Source organism: Rhipicephalus sanguineus, chromosome 2 (assembly GCF_013339695.2).
Source record: "Rhipicephalus sanguineus isolate Rsan-2018 chromosome 2, BIME_Rsan_1.4, whole genome shotgun sequence".
Taxonomy (NCBI): Eukaryota; Metazoa; Arthropoda; class Arachnida; order Ixodida; family Ixodidae; genus Rhipicephalus; species Rhipicephalus sanguineus.
Window position 1 is genome coordinate 124,822,562 of NC_051177.1, and position 17,998 is coordinate 124,840,559.

The 17,998-nt window shown below is 49.2% G+C and overlaps 1 protein-coding gene across 2 annotated transcripts in view; it reads left to right on the top strand.

Moving 5' to 3' along the window:
• The window catches only part of LOC119383629 (CD151 antigen), a 172,652-nt gene that overhangs the window by 118,672 nt on the left and 35,982 nt on the right, over window positions 1–17,998 (top strand). The window contains exon 2 of one of the 2 annotated variants that reach the window (XM_049412600.1): window positions 1,837–2,290. The exons of the other annotated variant lie outside the window; for it this stretch is intronic. Coding sequence (XP_049268557.1) covers window positions 2,278–2,290 — 13 coding nt within the window. The 5' untranslated portion in view covers window positions 1,837–2,277. The remainder of the gene's footprint in view (window positions 1–1,836; window positions 2,291–17,998) is intronic. 2 annotated transcript variants of the gene reach the window in all.

The window sequence follows — 17,998 nt, forward strand, 5'->3', positions numbered from 1 at the left end:
GGAGTTTCAATGCTTGATCTTGCTTTAGCGTGGGACAGCGGTCTTTGAGGAGCCTCAAGGCGGTCATCAGAGCGGCACATCATTCGACCAGAGACTTTATTTCGATGATGTGATCGGAGTACACTTCTTTTCCTTCTGAAAACTAGTGATATTTTTTTGTACTTTTGTAGTGAACATTCGACAATGACACTCTATGGCAAGATTGAACTAGCTTTAATATGAACACAGTGAAATGAGGGGGGAGGGGTGCGGGAGATGACCCAGACGTGCATCCTGTCGTATGCATGATGTTGATACAACTGCTCATGCAGTTGTAAGTTGGCATCTTATTGCGGAAGGAGACTAATTAATTTTTAATAATTCAATTTTTTTGTTTTTTAATCGTTGGGGCTTTACCTCCCAAAATAACGATATGATTATGAGAGACGCTGTAGTGGAGGGCTCCGCAAATTTTGACCATCTGGTGTTCTTTAACGAGCACTGGTATCGCACAGTTCACGGGCCTCTTGCATTTCGCCTACATCGAAAGGCTACCGCCGCGGCCGGTATCGAACCCGTGACCTTCGGGTCAGCAGCCGAGCACCACCGCTACACCACCGCGACGGACTCCTGAGGGAGACTATGTACTGCCGTATTCGGAAGTTTGAATTTACGCGAGGCCCCCGCCAAAACTCAGCAGGGTATCCCAAATTTCAGTAGGTGTGATCATATCAAAAGAAGCGTGAGCAATCACGCCTCTCGCCGTGTAGCATTCAATCAAGTGGTGCACATGGAGTAGAGCCACACAAAGAATATCACAAGGAGAATCACAAAGAAAAAGTAGAACGACAATAAATGCATGTGGTAACTCAAACAACTCCAATTGACGTCAACGTTAGTGGATGTCAAGCTTACATTGCTCGCTTGAGCCGTACAGTGCGCAGCATGCTGACCCAGTGACAGCGTTAAGAAAGGGTACATAAAGCTGTGATAGGTGAGTGAATGGGTCGAGTGGTGTACGAACGAAATCGCAGCGCAAACTTACACGTTATGCAAAATCGTCATCTCCCGGAATCGAGCAGGTTAGGATATCTCTATAAGTCGCCACACGTTGTTCTCTCAAGGGAACAGCGGTCGCCAACAATCAGGACAAGGTGACATCTCGTCCCGACGTTTCGGCTCTTCCCGAGTAGCTAGAATTTACATTGCGAACGCTAAACTTCGGCATTTCATTCCATACAAGAAAGACATCGCCTGGGCGGCGGCGTCAGTCTGGCACGTGCCGCACTCGATGCCATTCGCATCGTCGCTCCTCGGGCGCTTCTTCACCGACAACGCGGCCCGGCGGGGAGCACGGCGCGCATCGCGAAGCCCCGCCGGCGCGCTTATCGAAGCCATCGTCCCGTCCGCACCCTTTCCGCCTGCCCCGCTCTCGCGGCACCCTTCTTCTGCTGCGCTGCTCGCTGCTTCTGTCGCCGCCGAAGCTGCGCTAACCTTAACCCTGAAGAGTCGCTTTCTCTCCTTTCTGCTTTGGGATAACGGCCCGCAGTCATGGATGTGGCGAGGGCCGAAGAGAGAGAGGCGAGCGAATAACCGGCAAAACCTCCTCGCCACATCGGTCGTGGCGGTGTGACGCTGGTGGCGGCGGCACCGGTCAGGTACGCCACTCTATCGCTTACGCGAGCGTACCACTCTCGCTCTCTTTTCCGTAAGGCTCTCGCGCACTCTCCGCCACTTGCCATCGCTGCTTGCGTGCGGAGTGCCCTTCTTCTTTGGCTGCCTCTCCTCACCATCAGCAGCGACGGTGTTGCGCGCACACACCGAACCCTCCTCGCCTCTTTCCTTCCGGCCCTCCAGTCTTTCCGGCTGGAAAGACCCCTTTCACGGCAGCAGCAGCAGCAGCAGCAGCGGCCACACGTTAAACAACACCGAGCCGCACCGGAGAACCAGGCCCAGTCTGACGAGAACAGCAGACGCGGACGGGTGGTGTTTGCCTTCCACACCTGGATGCTTCTTAGCCGACGACGACGGTAGCCGGTGCTTAGGAGAGTGACCAGTCGTCCACCCAACGCCGACACTTGCTCCCAGGGAGTCTCGTCTCTCCTCGAGCATCCCTGCACCTTCCGGAGGACTCCGCCGTTCATCCCCGTTCTTCCCCTATCCGCCGCGCGCCTGTGGTGTTCGCGCGGAATTGGACCACGTCTCCTCCAGCCGCGGTTTGTGACCGTTGTAAAGAATCGCCAATCGGCGAGAGACTTGTTCTTCACTTGAGACCGAAACGCGACAGCAACTGCCAAGATGTACCTCAGGTGTAAGTACATTTTTATTTCCCCTCTTTTGTCTTCTCTCCTTTGATTTGTCTTCTCATTCATTTCGTGTCTTACTTCTATTTGTCTCCTTGTGTTATTCTGAGTACCGTTTCCTTTTCAGTTGTCCCTTTTCTAAGTTTCTGTTTTGTTTTGCGAATTAGCATTAACATCAGTCTAATTAAATTAATCTTTATGTATGACAAAGTAGCATTTAGGCAAATTCGCACACCGCAGAGACTAGGACGGCTTCTTATGATGTCGGCCCACGGATGTTCGCTTTTTCCACTGTCAGTTCTTCCCCTCTAAGCATACAGGCAACCACCGATGTATACGGCACTTGTGCATGGCCTCAAACAGTGGCCATGTTTTAATTTTTTTTTTCTGAATTTCTTTTCTCGATGCCTACGCCTGCTCGCATACAGCCTTCATGTACGGCACAGACCTGTACTCGTGGAATCGGCCGTGACGCTAGCGAAGTTATCGTATCAGATGGCACACTCTAGATCATTGTTTTATTCATTGCGATCGCTTTCGCGACGTCCCAGGCACGTGCAACACTCATTTCAGTCCTCATCTGAATAGTAGCGAGGTTTACTTTTCTTTTTGTTTGTTCTGCGACGCATCATGCGTATAGATATGCAACCGGCTGTATCCCTGCGCAGAGCGGCGAAGACTTTATCGCGGGCGACGTAAGGTGCCTTCACCCCAGCGGGAACATGCGGCCTTGTGACGATAAAAAAATTGAAAAATTAAAGAAAAGCGAACCAAAAAGCCTTGAATAAAATGCCTCGGTCCGATATTAGAAGCTACACTTGTCCTGGTGCGCTTCTCAATGACGTCTAGTGGAGCTACCTGGCCAGCCGAGCAAGCGTGCTTTATTTTTCTTTTGCCCCATCCGTGGCTTGTTTTTGCGCAATCAGATAAGACGTCGAACGTAAAAGCTCACTGCCAATCGAATACTCGCGTGCCGGCGGCTTTCAGTTTTGTTTGTTTGTCCACGTGGAATGCGGAGACGTTGGTTCAATGCCTGCGTAATACAAGAGATCGTGGATGTCCTCAGCCACCGTTGTCGAGGCTAACGCCACTCACCACACTCCTACCATGCGCGAAACTCGTCGCGATTGCCTCCTCAGTGACCTTTTTTCTAAATTTATTATTCTTCTGCTTCCTCGATGCGCGAGCTGGAATGCTCTTCTTCTTGAGTCTGTGCCAATATTTGGAATTGTATCGACGAGCAGTAGCGCTGCATCGCTGGCGCGATTAACACCGATATGCGGAGACGGCGCGCGCTGTTACGTCCGCCTACGGTCCTGTCGTGCGAATTTCTACGGCATTGTGCACGTTACTGCCTCTAAAGAGCAAAGTAGTGTAAGAGCGCGTACAGTCTTCTCATCGAAACATGCTCTTATCGGAGAAATTGAGTAGATATTGTCTTCTTGTACTGTCAGTGACCCTTTTCAAAGGCTACCAACTTAGTGAGTTGCCTTATTATCACTGTTATTTGAGAACGGTGGTTTCATCTAGGTAGGAAAAGTTTGTAAATGTGAATAACGTCGACGGTTCTCTCCTTGACTAAGTAATGACGCTTTGTTGCATAGCGAGCGGTCGCTGCGGCAAAGCCCCCTTTACACCGGGAGCGTTGGGTGATAAATTTTCACGCCCAGGCCGGATTATTTTATTTACAGAGCACGAAGCGCCTCCTTATGCGGCTTTCTCATTCCGATAGTGTCTTTAGTCACTCTGAGGGGTGCATGGCTTCGTCATAAGGCTTGCATAATACAAATGGTTGTGTGTAGCATGTACCACATCACTAAAGGTTCGAGGGGCGTATGCCATAGACATTTTAGCGTTTGATATGGTAGCAGAATATAGATAGACAGGGTTCAAGGCGTAATACATAGGCAAGTGCTTACTCTTTTACTGGTAAGACTTTATAGAAATCAGCTGAATCGTTTTCTGGTCACGAACTGTTGGACATCCGTTTAGAGCTTCCCATTGGTCCGCTTAATGTTTTTCGTCGAAAGAAAGATTGACGTTGTTTTATGGATAACCTGTTACTTCCCGTTGAAGCGGCTTTTTGTGTAGGGATCGCTTTTATGCATGCAAAAATAACTTGCATGCCTAAGCAGTGGTTGGGAACAGTCAAGAGTGCAAAGCTTAGAGAAGGGATACGGCTTGCACAAGTCGCCGAACGCTTTCGTCCCAGAATCTAAACTACAGTCTCGTGGTTCGTTGCAGGGCTGCTTACGCTGCAGTAATCCCATTATATACGACATTTTCTCGAGTTGGCATAGAAAATTGATTCAGCTCACAACCGCAGTGCTAATTTAAACGCTTATGTCGATACACTAAGAGAGGGGAACTTGATTCGCTAGCAGGCTTTCCAAGTGCGTGCCTTTAGTTATTTCCGCGACATTTCGTGAAGGCTTCTGCGGAAAGAACCGCTTTTTGTCTCGCTTCTCTTTTTGTTTCTGCTCTCTTGGCGAACGTATGAGGTAAAGCTCATAGCAAATCTTGCTCGCTTCCGGTACGGCAAAAAAAAAAACAACAACAAAAGAAAGCAAGAAGAAGAAGAAGAAGAAGAAGAAGAAGAAGAAGAAGAAGGGAATAAGACGTTGAATTAAAGCCAGGTATCGAGCCGAGTGAAATACCTTCGCCAACTCCTTCAACACTGAACTGAACTGAACGTAACTAAACTTGTGTGCGCTCTTATAAAAAACACTGCGCCACTTCTCAGTAGCAGTGACTTTACAAACATCCCGGAAAGCGTCTACCTAATTACACGCATACACAAGGCGTCAAAAACTCTCAAAGGTGACGGGCCGCTCTGTGTATCAATTTTATTTTTTTCTTCACTTCAAACCGGGAATTTCTTTTCTTTTTTTTTTTTCGTACCTTCACTTCGCCGGTATTCGCAGTAACATCCTGACGACCGCTGCCGTCTTCGACGGGGCGCCAGGACGACGGCGTGTTTCTTTTTTCTTTCTTTATTTCTTTTAGCTCTGGCGGCCAAGGTCCGCTCTCCTCACCTTCATTGCCTCTTCTTTGCCGGCGCCGCAATGCTGATCCGCGCGTAAGGCCAGGCTAACACTCAACGCAGTACAGCACAGCCCGTCGACTGAACCTTCCCTGCGACGACCAGACGCACTTAGTATCCAGCTCGGTCATATATACCGGCTGCAGAAGCAACAGAAGCTTTCTCGTTGGCAGTCGGATGGAGAACACGTCGCGCTGAATTCATAACAAGCGGAGCGCGCCGCCGCCGCCGGTCCGTTTATTTACTTTATTTTTTTATTCGCCGCTCCTTTCGCTCTCGCTCGCCGTGTTCCGTCTCCTGCCGTCCTCCTTATATCAAAAGCCAAGTGCGTGACACCGCCGTTGAAGGTTGTGATGGTGGCGGGACTTTACAGAACTCTGCAATGCGGATAGCGCGCCTTCATATTTTTATTCTTTTTTTTTATGGCACAAGTCGTAGTGGCTGAATCTCGCTGTATGGTATAACCCAAAGAATCGTAGACGCCGTCTTTCCCTCGAGCCAATGTCGCCGAAGATGAACACCTTCTGCTTGTCTGGGAACTGAGTGCCGTCGCTTCAGTAATCGGCTGCACAAGCGCACTCTCAGACTGTCATCTGGTCATTCAGTTACCCCTTGATATTTGCCGATTTCCGTTGGAAGGTTACCTAACTCCTTTATTGTTTCCCATATCCAGGGCGATTGTGAACGCTAATCCTCTGTGCTAATTGTACTGAGATGTAGTATGCGTGGTAATGAAACATAGATGGATGTATGGAAGGAAAAACTTTATGAAGGTCCTTAGGAACGTGCTCTAGCATGTAGCGAGCCGCTAACTAAAAATTAATCCGAAGTCTCACTTTTAGGTGTCTTTCATAAGGCCTGTGCTGCTTTGGGACGTTCATTTTAAGTCATATCAATCAATCAATCAATCAATCAATCAATCAATCAATCAATCAATCAATCAATCAATCAATCAATCAATCAATCAATCAATCAATCAATCAATCAATCAACTGTTGGCTCACTACATCCCGTGAGAGAAATATCGCGGCGTAATTGTGGTGACATTCCTAAAGATAGTGAGTGCCCAGGCTGAATCAATTAGCTCAAGCAATTAGCTCAAGCAATTAGCTCAAGCACTTAGCTGATACAAGCCAGTGGGAGTTCAAGCCGGAGCGACACGTTAACGTAGACTCGTCGGAACGTGATGCTCGCTCGTATCCGGATGGCGTACGATACACCCATACGGCTCAGGCGCTGTGTTATTTTTCCTCGACTGGCTGTTTGTCTCGACTGCATGTTGTTATATGCGGCACACGCTGCTATTGCGCAGATTCATTTGCGCGGTATGTCGGAATTCGCGCGCCGGGATTTACCCGTCTCGCCGCAGCAACGAAGGCGCAGCCAATGGCTGGCCGTGAAAGCCGGGCGTGGCCGGTGTTCGTATTCAGTCAGCTGTATACGAGCGCGGGCATGCGCAATGACTCGCATGCGAGATGCGATGAGAAAGCCTGGAAGCCTCGTACGGCGTTCGGCTGCTGTACGGGCGCTGTTGTGCATGTCGGTCTCGTACCTTTCTGAGTTGGCTAGCATAAATAGTTCGACTTTCTTGCCCTTTATTTTTTTTACTTTCTCTGTAGCCTAGCACTGCAGCTCTCGGACGATAGCTATTCTTTATTCGAGTACTTCAGTGAAGCAACGACAGGGTGCTACATCTTGCTAGCTTGTACTCTGGCCATGTAATGACAGTCGTTTTGTCTTTTCGGCTAACTCGAATGGAATGTCAATCACTTCGAGTTGTAATTGAGTCAAGATGCTAATGCGGAGTTCAGTGCAGTTGTGAAACGCGCTTTATTCGTACGGCGCATTGAAAGTCGTGAACTAGCGAGCGGCTCACCTCAGTGCGATCAATGCAACCCGAACCTTAACTTAGCATCGCAGTCTGCAAAGTGTGCGTCGCCATTTCTTCATATTTAAAGCCGTGTTTATCGGTTTCCAATCGTAGCCGCGAAAGAGCAGTGATGAAGCTGGAATAATGACACATTGCTCCTCCATCTACAGCGTTAAGTGTTTCTGTATGTATGCCAGATTAGCCCTAGGAGTCATTCGCCAACTCCGCTCAATCACCTGTCAGAGTGTACTCGTGGCAATATAAATCCGACGCGAAATCCAACGGACTGTACTTACACTAATATATAAAGGTAACGTGCAACGGAAGCGTGATGTAGGCCCTTTATTTCAAGCATAGAATAATAAACGCGTACTGAATGCTAACGTAATGGCTGTTTGAGACGCCATACTTCTGTCGCTGTGCCATGAAGGCGCGGCTGACAGTTGACTGAACGACTCTATTCAAAGCGCGTATCAAAGGGGCACCCGTTCTCTCCACAGTCTTATCCGCATCCTCTGCATTACGCTGAAGCACGGTAGGCACAAACGCGTATATCACGGCGCCTCCTCCGCACGGTCGGTCACGCCCAGTAAGTAAAAAGCGCCCCGACGCGGCGCCTACCTACTCGTCCATCAACAAAAGGCGCCTCGGACGATGACGGACAGTGATATGTTGCGAGAGGCGCCGCTCCCGCGTGTGTCCGAAGAGCGCGCTCAGTGGGTGGGTAGGTGTCTTGAGCTACGGGAGCCCCCACCATTCTTTTCTAGGGCGTGTTTCCGGCCAGCCCGGCACTTAACCTTGGCTCCTTCTGGTGGTGGCGCTGCCAGTGTCGACCACTGCCCGCGAAGTTGTTGCGGACTCTTCCGTTGGCATACATACTGGCGAGGACGTCGTTTCGGCGGTCACGGGTAGGGAGCGCCGCCGGCGCTAACGGAACTGGGCTCCCGCTCGCTCCAAGCCTTTTGTGCTCGTAAAGCGGGCAGCAACACGGAAAGCGCTTACGGCTTACGTTCATCGGTTCGTCGCCCGTCTTACCGGGGATTGTTGCAGCGCCGCGATGCCGGTAGATAGCGGTACGTTGGAATTACAGAACAACGCAAAGTGAGCGTTAAACACGGAAGCGAGGGGCATTTTATACTGTTTTGCGTCGCGCGGCTTAAGGTATGGTGGAATATTAAGGAAGCGTGAGTAATACAACGTTTCTATTGCTTTAAAGCGTCCTGTTTATTCCGGAGACGTTGGGATAGTGACATTGTAGCGCTCTGCATCACGAAAGGTCGATAGTTTAATAGGAGGGAATGGGTGAGCTAGGAGACTCGCGAGCAGTTCGCTACCAAGCATTTCAATGCTTCCTCCGTTCGCTTCTCCCGCTGAGATGGTAAGAGAACTCACAAAGCCGCACGCGGTTTCTTGCACAGTTGCACGCTGGGACTCGACGACAAGGCCAGATATGTTTGCTTGTGGCGCCCCCCGCCGATTCTTACCATCGGTCGGTCCCTTCCTGGTGGCATTGTTCACTCAGACGATACCAAAGATGGAATGGAAGCCCTCTATCCGCCTATCCTTTCGTCGTCGCCCCAGCGGGTGGTCGCGGGTTCGGTTGCTTCAGGAACAAAGCTCCGTCAGAGCAAGCCTCTTTTGCCTTTTGAGTTTCTGGATGCATCGACCCCCAGGCGTCGCTCAGGGCTTTTGTGACTGCCGCCTTTCTTTCGTACGTGTTTTCTTCAACATCATACAAATACCTTGACGCACGTGCATATCCACGGGCGGTAGGCAGTTGCAAAACTTGTACCGCTTTTCTTTCTTTCATTCTTTTTTTACTTTGCACAGAACCCAAAGCTATAACGGGCTGCTCTTGTGAATCTCTTTGCGGCTTTTCCAAAAGGGAGCGCCCCAATAAAATGCTGAGAAATATATATATTTTTTTCTATGTGGTGCCCCAGAACCAGAAGCCGCACGTCAGCTTCGGACCATTGTTCAAGTAATGCCGATAACATGGTCACATGTAATTACGTTACAAACGTGCATGAAAAGCTATAGTACGTGCAGCTTTGTAAAATAATTGGTCTCTGTGGTCCTTTGGCAGCGTACTTTAACATTCCAAATCAATCCCGTCGTCGTCCAAACGATATCAATGTCAGTATAATATTTAGGGAAGGAAAACTGTGCCGTCATCAGCATGACGTGCATGCCGTCATACATACTATAAAGCTTCTTCCGTACCCTATAGCACAAACTGGCCTTACCTGTTTAACCACCCACTTAAGAGTCCGTTATCTCGCAATTATTCACCTCATGCGGACGGCGCGAGGCAGCACCTCGCACGAGGTGATGCAAGTCTGCGTTTTGGGCGTGTCGTTATCACCTTGCCAGTGCGTCTATAACGGCGAACACGTTCCGTTTACCCTTGTACGTCTCGACTAACGTAACCAGCCGGCGTGAAAAAGTCCGTTGCTCTAATCACAGCCTGTCGTGAATCGTGCTTATCTGTTCCGGAAATACCCGTAACCCGGGGCCATACGCGTTAAAAGGCAAGTCCTCGCAGTCCAGCCTGACGTTGTTAAAACACACGAGTGACAGCTTTCTCGAGCGCTGATGGACAGCCAAATTGTTCCTCCAGACCAAGTTGAACAAAAGAATAGAAAGAGAGAACGAAATACAACAACAATCACGTTAATCAAACATACGTATCTTGCGAAAGAAAAACAAAAAAGCCTTCTCTATATGTCTATATTTCTGTCGCCTACCTCCACCGCCTTTCTAAATATGGATAGTCGCCAAGTGTGCCGTAATGTCTTTACATTCCTTTCAATGCAAGCGCCAAGTACACAAATGTGCAAGCCTTGCCAGCATCACTCGCCGAGTCCCGGCGGCTGTAGCTGCAGCTGATATGATTAAAACGACTACACAATTGGTCTCTGATCGAGAGATTCCACTCACGTCCGCCAAGAACAGTTTATTGTCTCAATGCTCTCGCGTTATCCCATGTTGTCACCCCTTTTTCGATCTCATTGGAGTAGATATAGTTTGTAGATAAGTCGGCGACGTAATATGGTTGCCAAAAAAAATCCCGACAGCGCACATTCAAATAAGCAAGCTGACAAGTAGCAGCAGAAGTGGCCACGACGGCTGTAACTGTAGAAGCATAAAAACAGCCTATGTTGGGCTAGTTGGTGTATATACTACTTGAAAGACTTGGCGCAAGGATACGAACGAGAAGAAAAAAGGGAATGGACAGAAAGAACGCCAACTTGCACCTAAGATTTTGCGCCATGTCTTTTAAGTAACTGTATAAGCATCGGGTGTTTGTCCACAGAGGCGCTGCCATCGTAACAAGCCAAGTCAACAACAACAACACAAAAGCGAACTTAAATGTAGACAGGAAGGAAAAAGACGTTTAAACAAGCAAGTGTGCGGGCAGGACGGACTCGAGTGGCGAGCGCCCACCCACTTGTTTAGCGATTGCTAATGACGAAGAGCTGTTGGCCACCGCGTCTCCCACTGGCATGCCGTCTCGCGTGTGTGTATGTGTATGTATGCCCGCACACTAGCTGCTGCATGCCTACGCTGCACTTAGGGAAATATTCGCGGCTCCAGGCGAGAGAGTGGCCAGGCGACATCCCCGCGGCGGCGACAAGGTCGTGCCATCCGGGAGAGCGCTCGAAGCGGGACTGGCCGGCTCGATGGAGAGCTCTTTCGCTTTCTTTGTTTGTTAAGGAAGAACATTGCGCAAGTGTCGCTCTTATACGACCTCTCACGCTGCACAGCTCTCGCCATATACGTCTGGAATGTGGGGATGAGTGGAGCCCGCTCTCGACTAGATCGGGTGTTCGCGTGACTCGCGGATGCAGCGGCAGTATAATTAGGTATAAGCGAGGTTAAAATATGCACCGCGACGAGACAAAAGCGTTGTGTGCGTGTGTGTCCTATTCTCTTCTCTGACTACATCTCTTCTCGAAGCGTATTCTAAACATCAGTGTGGACCGACTATAGCTTGCCATGCCAAGAATGCGTTGACATGGCGATACGTAGTGTATACTAAATGATCTAAAAGATAGACTCATACTCAATTTTAAAATGAAATCTATTCAAAACTATAGCGGTACAGAACTACAGCAGCGGTTACGAAAGAAATGGTGTTATAAGAGTACTGTGGGAATACTTCTAGCATCGTAGTAAAAGCTAATAAGATGGCGTCCCGGATTCGATTGAGGTCTCGAAGTTCATTTTGCCTCCGTACTCCTGAAATTGAAGTTTCTGCATTCCAGTAATATGTGCGTATCCACTAAGGGCAGCAGGGATCAATGTCAGAGGCATGTCACTTGAGCCACTTTGGATTTTACGAGGTAGTAGGTAATGCCCAGAACTACTGCATCTTACCACTAAGAGGGGCTGTGGTATTCGTGATCCATATTCGTGATGATAGTCGATGTACAGATAGTGGGGCTCACTTAGAGCACGCAGCTCCCGCGTTTCCCATGGTGCCTCGCGCTGCGAGTATACACGCCTCGTGTGTGCGTGCGTACACGTTTATGTACGCACCTGTCACGAATGTCCGTCATGCAGGCAAGCCAAAGCCAACGCTACGTTTGTCAGAGCACGGATCAGAGACTTGGCACCGCTGTCGCGACGTGTCACGAAACGGAAGCAAGGTGACGGGCGGCTGGCAGAGAAGTGGGGTGTGTGGCTAATGTGACGTCCGCTCTCCCCTCGTTAGCGCGTACATGTCGCGTAAATGGGCGCGTCATTCTTTCTAGCCTTATTGGTGTTGTATATTTTGTTCTGTTATTAGCCGCAGGTGGTATACGGCAAGCGGAAAGTTGAAAGCTATTTCACGTCGCTCTATATAGAAATATTCCGTAAGAATTACAAGGTACCATAGTGAGCAATAGCGCACGGGCGATAAAAAGGAAAGAACATTGATTCCAGTTTCTAATCCAGCCTTGTAGTCGACTTATAACAGTATAATATATAGGACCTTGTCTGAAACCGGTCGCTTCTTAATTTATAAGTCTTTTCACACCTTCGGCGAAAACGATATCTGCCCCAAGTTGGCGATTGCCGCGAGCATTATTCCTCCTCTATTGTATATTTGCGATGTCCCCGGCCTGTAAAGCGCAACGGGGACGTTCGCTCGACCCTCTATAAACCCGGATCGTTTGAACCTTGTGCGAAAGTTTTGTATGTCACATAAGGTAGACATCAGCCGGGCACAGAGCGCACGGTTCAGGATTCGTAACGAGGGGCTCGACGCATGTGCGCTTCGAACGCACGAATTCGTGACACTGTCGTTAAGAGCGAGAAAGAGAGAGAGAGAGAGACAAAGAAAGGGAGCCGGAGACTTCGCACTCGAAGGCGTTTCACAAACACAAGAGAAGCGACTCCATACTTCGGAAGACGGCGGCACGGCGTGCGGTGCGTTGCAGCGACCTTCGCATCCGTGCCCCTTTCCGTCGTATAAAACAGCCTTCGAGTGCACTCGAATCTGCGGTAGAACGCGTAAGACCATACAGGAAGTGCAGTGCTCGCGCACGTCCTAATTGGGGGATTTTGGCACCGCTATCACCAAATGGAGGCGGCTCTTTTTTCCTTTAAAAAAATGGCAACAACAAAGTAAAGATGACGAATGCCGCTTGAATGGCCTTAATGCAGATCCACGCCAGCGATACGCGCAGATCTCGAAGTTGAAAGGAGCGTCCGTGTATAATAGGCTCCTCGATTTAGCGTAGCTCTCGCTTCTGGGCAGCTGTACCGCCACTGAAGCAACAGACGCATCCAGGAAAAAAAAAATGTTGAAAAAAGAAAGCAGCACTTTTCTTCGACCCTGAGAGGCAAGGAAACAAATACGCACAAAGAGTGCTTGGAGTAAGCCGCGTAACAGTGATAACGAGCTTAGCCGGCGAAGGCCTTTTTTTCTTTTTTTTTTTCACGCTTCTATTGAGCGGGGAGACGGATAATCCGCTTATTATATGCCTGCCCACAGGCGCGATGACATAACCTCTCTCAGACCCCTATCCTCAAATAGCCGAGGCGGTGGGAGCTTCGTTCTGGGTCAAAAATATATGTGGGTAGAGGTAAGCAGGCGGAATCACTTCCGCCTGTTTTGACAGGCCCCGCAATTGAGAGCGAATGCTGAGCCCGATGGCAATGGGGCACAAGAAAGGAAGAAGGGGGCTGTGCTTCTTGCGGGGTACAGTCGGTGGGACCTTCACGAGCAACAGGATCTTTTGTGCGTGCGTGCGTGCGTAATTCAGGCTTTTGCCGTTTTTGGAGGCCATGCCGGACTGCCATGCAGGCGCCACCGCTCTCAGAGGCCACCCGCCGTCGCCGCTCTCTTATGTAATGCCCCGTAATCGAAAAGGAGAGGGGGACACACCCCGAGGGGCCGGAAAGATTGATGCCGAGGAGCGTGCACCGTTGCACTCGGTCTGGTCCCAGCATGCGTGAACACTGCGACTCGAGAAGTCTGTATCTCTGGGAGGCCACTGCTGCGGTTTCAAGGTCCTTCCTACCCTTCCACACTGCGGAGGAGTTCACGCCACACTGTGTGTGTGTGTGAAGGTCTATCTATAAAGCCACGAGGCCTCGAGAGGCAAGAGTGTAAAAATAAACGAAGAAAAAGAAAGTTCGGTTTCGAGAGCCGGCATGGGGAGGGGCGGGGTCGAATCCACATACGCTTTTGAAAACAAGATCTGATTACGCTCCGCTCCGTGGAAGAAATAACAAAAAAAATTACGAAAGGTGAACACCTGCGCGTAGATTGCGCAGAGAAGGTTAGAAAAAAAGTGTGAAACACCGCGCTGAGAAAAAGCCAGATAAATGTCTTTTTTTTTTTTTGGTGAGTGAGCAACAAGTTTTGCTGGGAAGCAAGGTGAACGGGGCCATAGCTTGTTGCATCCCTCGACTGCTTCTCGCCTGCTTCTTGGGCCGGTGTTATATCATAGACGTGCGGCTTCTTAATCGGCCGAGTTCGCTGAATAACATAGTTACCTTGGTATGGATGGCCATTGTGGAACCGATGACTCATTCGTTGAAGCTGCGCTTGCCTGGTGATACATACGTTTTGCGAACCGCATAGCGCGTCCGAAATGCCTCGAGTACGCGCGTGTACGGCAACGTGTAGAAGTCGAGTAGCGTCCCGACAAGGATACGACAGGTGTACAACATGTATGCGGGGCTACACTTCGACCAGTATAAGCATACACTCGTAGTTGCGTACGACACTTCGTGACTTAGCTTGTCACGGCAATGATACGCTGACGCAATGCCATTTCCGCTACTGGCGTTTCAACATACACGCGTGCACATCGTTCACGTTATGTACCCATAGACTGGATATATCGAAACGGGAATCTCTGTACAGATTGCGCCATTAGATGTACATGAAGCAAGGCGGGCAGATTCTTGATCATTTTAACTGGCGCAGTTCCGTTATTACTGTTCTTTTGTGCTACAGTGCGCTAGATGCAAGCTGCTAGTGCTTGCTTGACAACAAGGACTCTCTGCATTCGGCTCGCGTACAGGTCAGGCCACCGCCCACAAGATACTGAGTGATCGGTCATTTGTTTCTGCACTATACTGTGCAACAGTGAGACATGCATGATAACGCGAAAAAATTATAATAAAGGACATACAGCGTTGTAGCTTCAGGGGGAGAGCAGCAGCGCACCCTTGACCAGCCTAGGATGTGGGACTGCTCTGCTCATTGCTTCGTTGTCCTTCGGCGTTGCCTCGCATATCCGGCAGGTATTATGTATGATCACCGCAGCCGGCTGTGCATATAGCCTTTTTTCTGGCTCGCGCGTACCCGCGTTGTGTGTATGCGAGGGCTATATTTAACATGTCCGTAGGCGTAGCCAGATATGTATCGACGGGCCAGATTTAAGGTGACAAGCCGCCCATATATACGACAGAGCTTTGAGCGTACACCCTCCCTCGTTGGCTCGTTGCTGGCTAAAACTTTTCCACGCTGTCTTTCGCATGCAAAAAGGCAACATGTATGCTGTACGCTCGCGGAAACGTTGTTGTGCCTCTGTACTCACCGCTGGTGGTCGTGTATGTTTGTTGTTGGGGAACGCTTTCACAGTGTTTGTTGTCCGCCCGGCTGTTTTTCTTTACTTCGACCTCTAAGGCGACAAGTTCCGTCGGCATCTTGGGACGACTTCAAGAAAAACGATCACGCAGCCGAACCACGCTATTGTGTTTAGTTTTTCCCCCGTTATATGCGGCGCCGCTGCCAGATGACACGATTACACGGCGTTTATATATATTAACGTATAAGCAGCGCCCTACGGCGACATCTCTGCCGAAAGGCGCGAGTATATAACGCGTCCTGGAGGACACGCCGAATGACGCAATGAGAGGAAGGAAAATTGTTGCTGCTTATATTTGTGCGGTCGAGAGGCGCGATAGGCGATATCGCAGTCGTCGTCGCGGTGGCATGCATGGCTGATTGCAATCAGCGTTCTCCGCGCAAGCAAGGGTTTTCGAGAGCGCGATGTGTGCATGGAAGTGTACAGCCGCCGCTCTCTTTCGGTACACCGCTTCCTTTTGAAGTGCACGCTTTTTATTCGCGACATCAATTTTCTCGCATATTGCGTTACGAGCCTCTTAATGCGCGTGAGCACGCCGCTGGAAAGGTAATACTTTGCAGTGAAGACGAGGAAGAAGCGAACGTTGTGCAAGCTATTCGTTGTATAACCACACTGTTTGGATAGGACGTGCAGTGCACGCTTTCGTCTTATCTACTTACGTCTTATCTACTTAGTGATGTTGCGGTGAAGCTATTTCACGTGGGCATTCCGGGCATTGTTTAGACGGAGTTGCCTTTTGGAGCAGTGGTCATCTTAAGGAGCGAAATGAGAGTTTTCTTCGTGCGCATTGCTGAAGGCTTTATAAACGGTACAAAATTCCACGTGGTCGGTAACGGAGTGGTAAGAAATTTCCCTCCTCCATTACAGAATCCACGTGCGAATAATACTTCGACACCGTTTTACGGCTGCACAGCCTCCAGAAAGCGTGGCGCGTGGCACATTCATGAGCCTATACCGAGACAAGTCAGGAACGTTTCCGACAGTCATTTTTACTGCAGCAACATCAGGCTACATAAAACTCCGGCATAAAACGCTACTCCAGTAGCATTAATCTCCTCAACACGTCCCGCACAAGACGCAGGATCGGTGTACACGGGAAATTAGAGAGGATATACGCGATAAACACGTGTTTCGACTCACTTTCCTCGACGCGACATTCCGCTATTTCCGGATGCCTCGAAATTCTGCGGACGGCGACTGCTTGCAAAAAGGCTTTCGACGGTGCCACATATCGGTTCAATCGAGCGCACTTGGCCCTCATATATAGTTGACCGTTTTCTTTAGCGGCGCTATATATTCGCGGGGCTGCCTCGGGCAAGGTTCATTCCGGCATACCTTTCACATAAATACACACGCTGTGTCCCTCGGTCGCGCCAACGCACTCTCTGCTATTTCTGTGCGTCCATGTTCTTACCCCTCCATGGCGATCCCTGCTTGTCGTTGGTGTACCGGCGCTTTCTTCCTTCGATCGATCAGAACGCAGCAAACTTCACTTAGCTCTTCTTCGCACCCCTCCCTTCGCCCCCTCACACACACACACACACACACACACACACACACACACACACACACACACACACACACACACACACACACACACACACATATATATATATATATATATATATATATATATATATATATATATATATATATATATATATATATATATATATATATATATATATATATATATATAAAGCGCGGCACGACTGACGACTGCCTCGGCGTGAGAGTTAACGAGTCACGCTTCGTCGCTTATGTCTTTCACGTTGTGTGTGTGTGTGTGTGTGTGCGCGCGCGCTTGTTGCAGATGGGTTAGAAGGGTGAGAGGGGAGGAGGGGAGGCGAGTTGCTAATCGGTTTTGGGGACAATGAACGCGGGCGTATCCTCCAAGCTTGCATTTATATATATATATATATATATATATATATATATATATATATATATATATATATATATATATATATATATATATATATATATATATATATATATATATACGTACGTACTCGGAATGTATATTAAAGGGGTGTTCGGTGAGCGATGATCGCCCCGTCCATTAGTTCGGGTTCGGCCGAAAGAAACACCGCTGTACCTTTGACGCTTCATCGTTCACGAAGAGAGAGAATATATTTCCCGCGGGTCAGCTCATAAGGAGGGTGATGAGTTTTTCGCGTATATAGTACAGAGTGAGACACGATACGCGAAGTCGCCCTTGACACCACAGGGCGCTCGCCGTGCCTGACACATTATACCCACGTGACGAGGACGGAGTAATACACGGCGTGTGTATTGAATGTGATTGGGGTGCGCCGGCGCTGCATTATGCAACTGCGTTTTCTCGCCTAGACGCAGCGAGAGAAGCGGCACGAGCGTTGTGATCGATTCGAGTCCGGTTAAAGAAAACGTAGATGGGCCCACGGCTAGCGATTGCTGCAGACCAGTGAATCGTATAGACTGTCTTACGGATTGGATATGGCGCCGGCATATTGGGCCGTTAACTTTGCCGTTTTGTACATTTAGCAACTCTACGGTAAACGCATACGCATAAAAACGGCTTGCTTGGTGCATTCGACGTTTCGTGAGCTTGTTAACTATCACCTCACGAGATACAACGATAAAGAAAACAGATAAGGTGGCGGTGCCCACGTGTCGAAGGTAAAATCGTCTATAGACGATGGCTCAGCGAGGTAATGATACGTTCTTT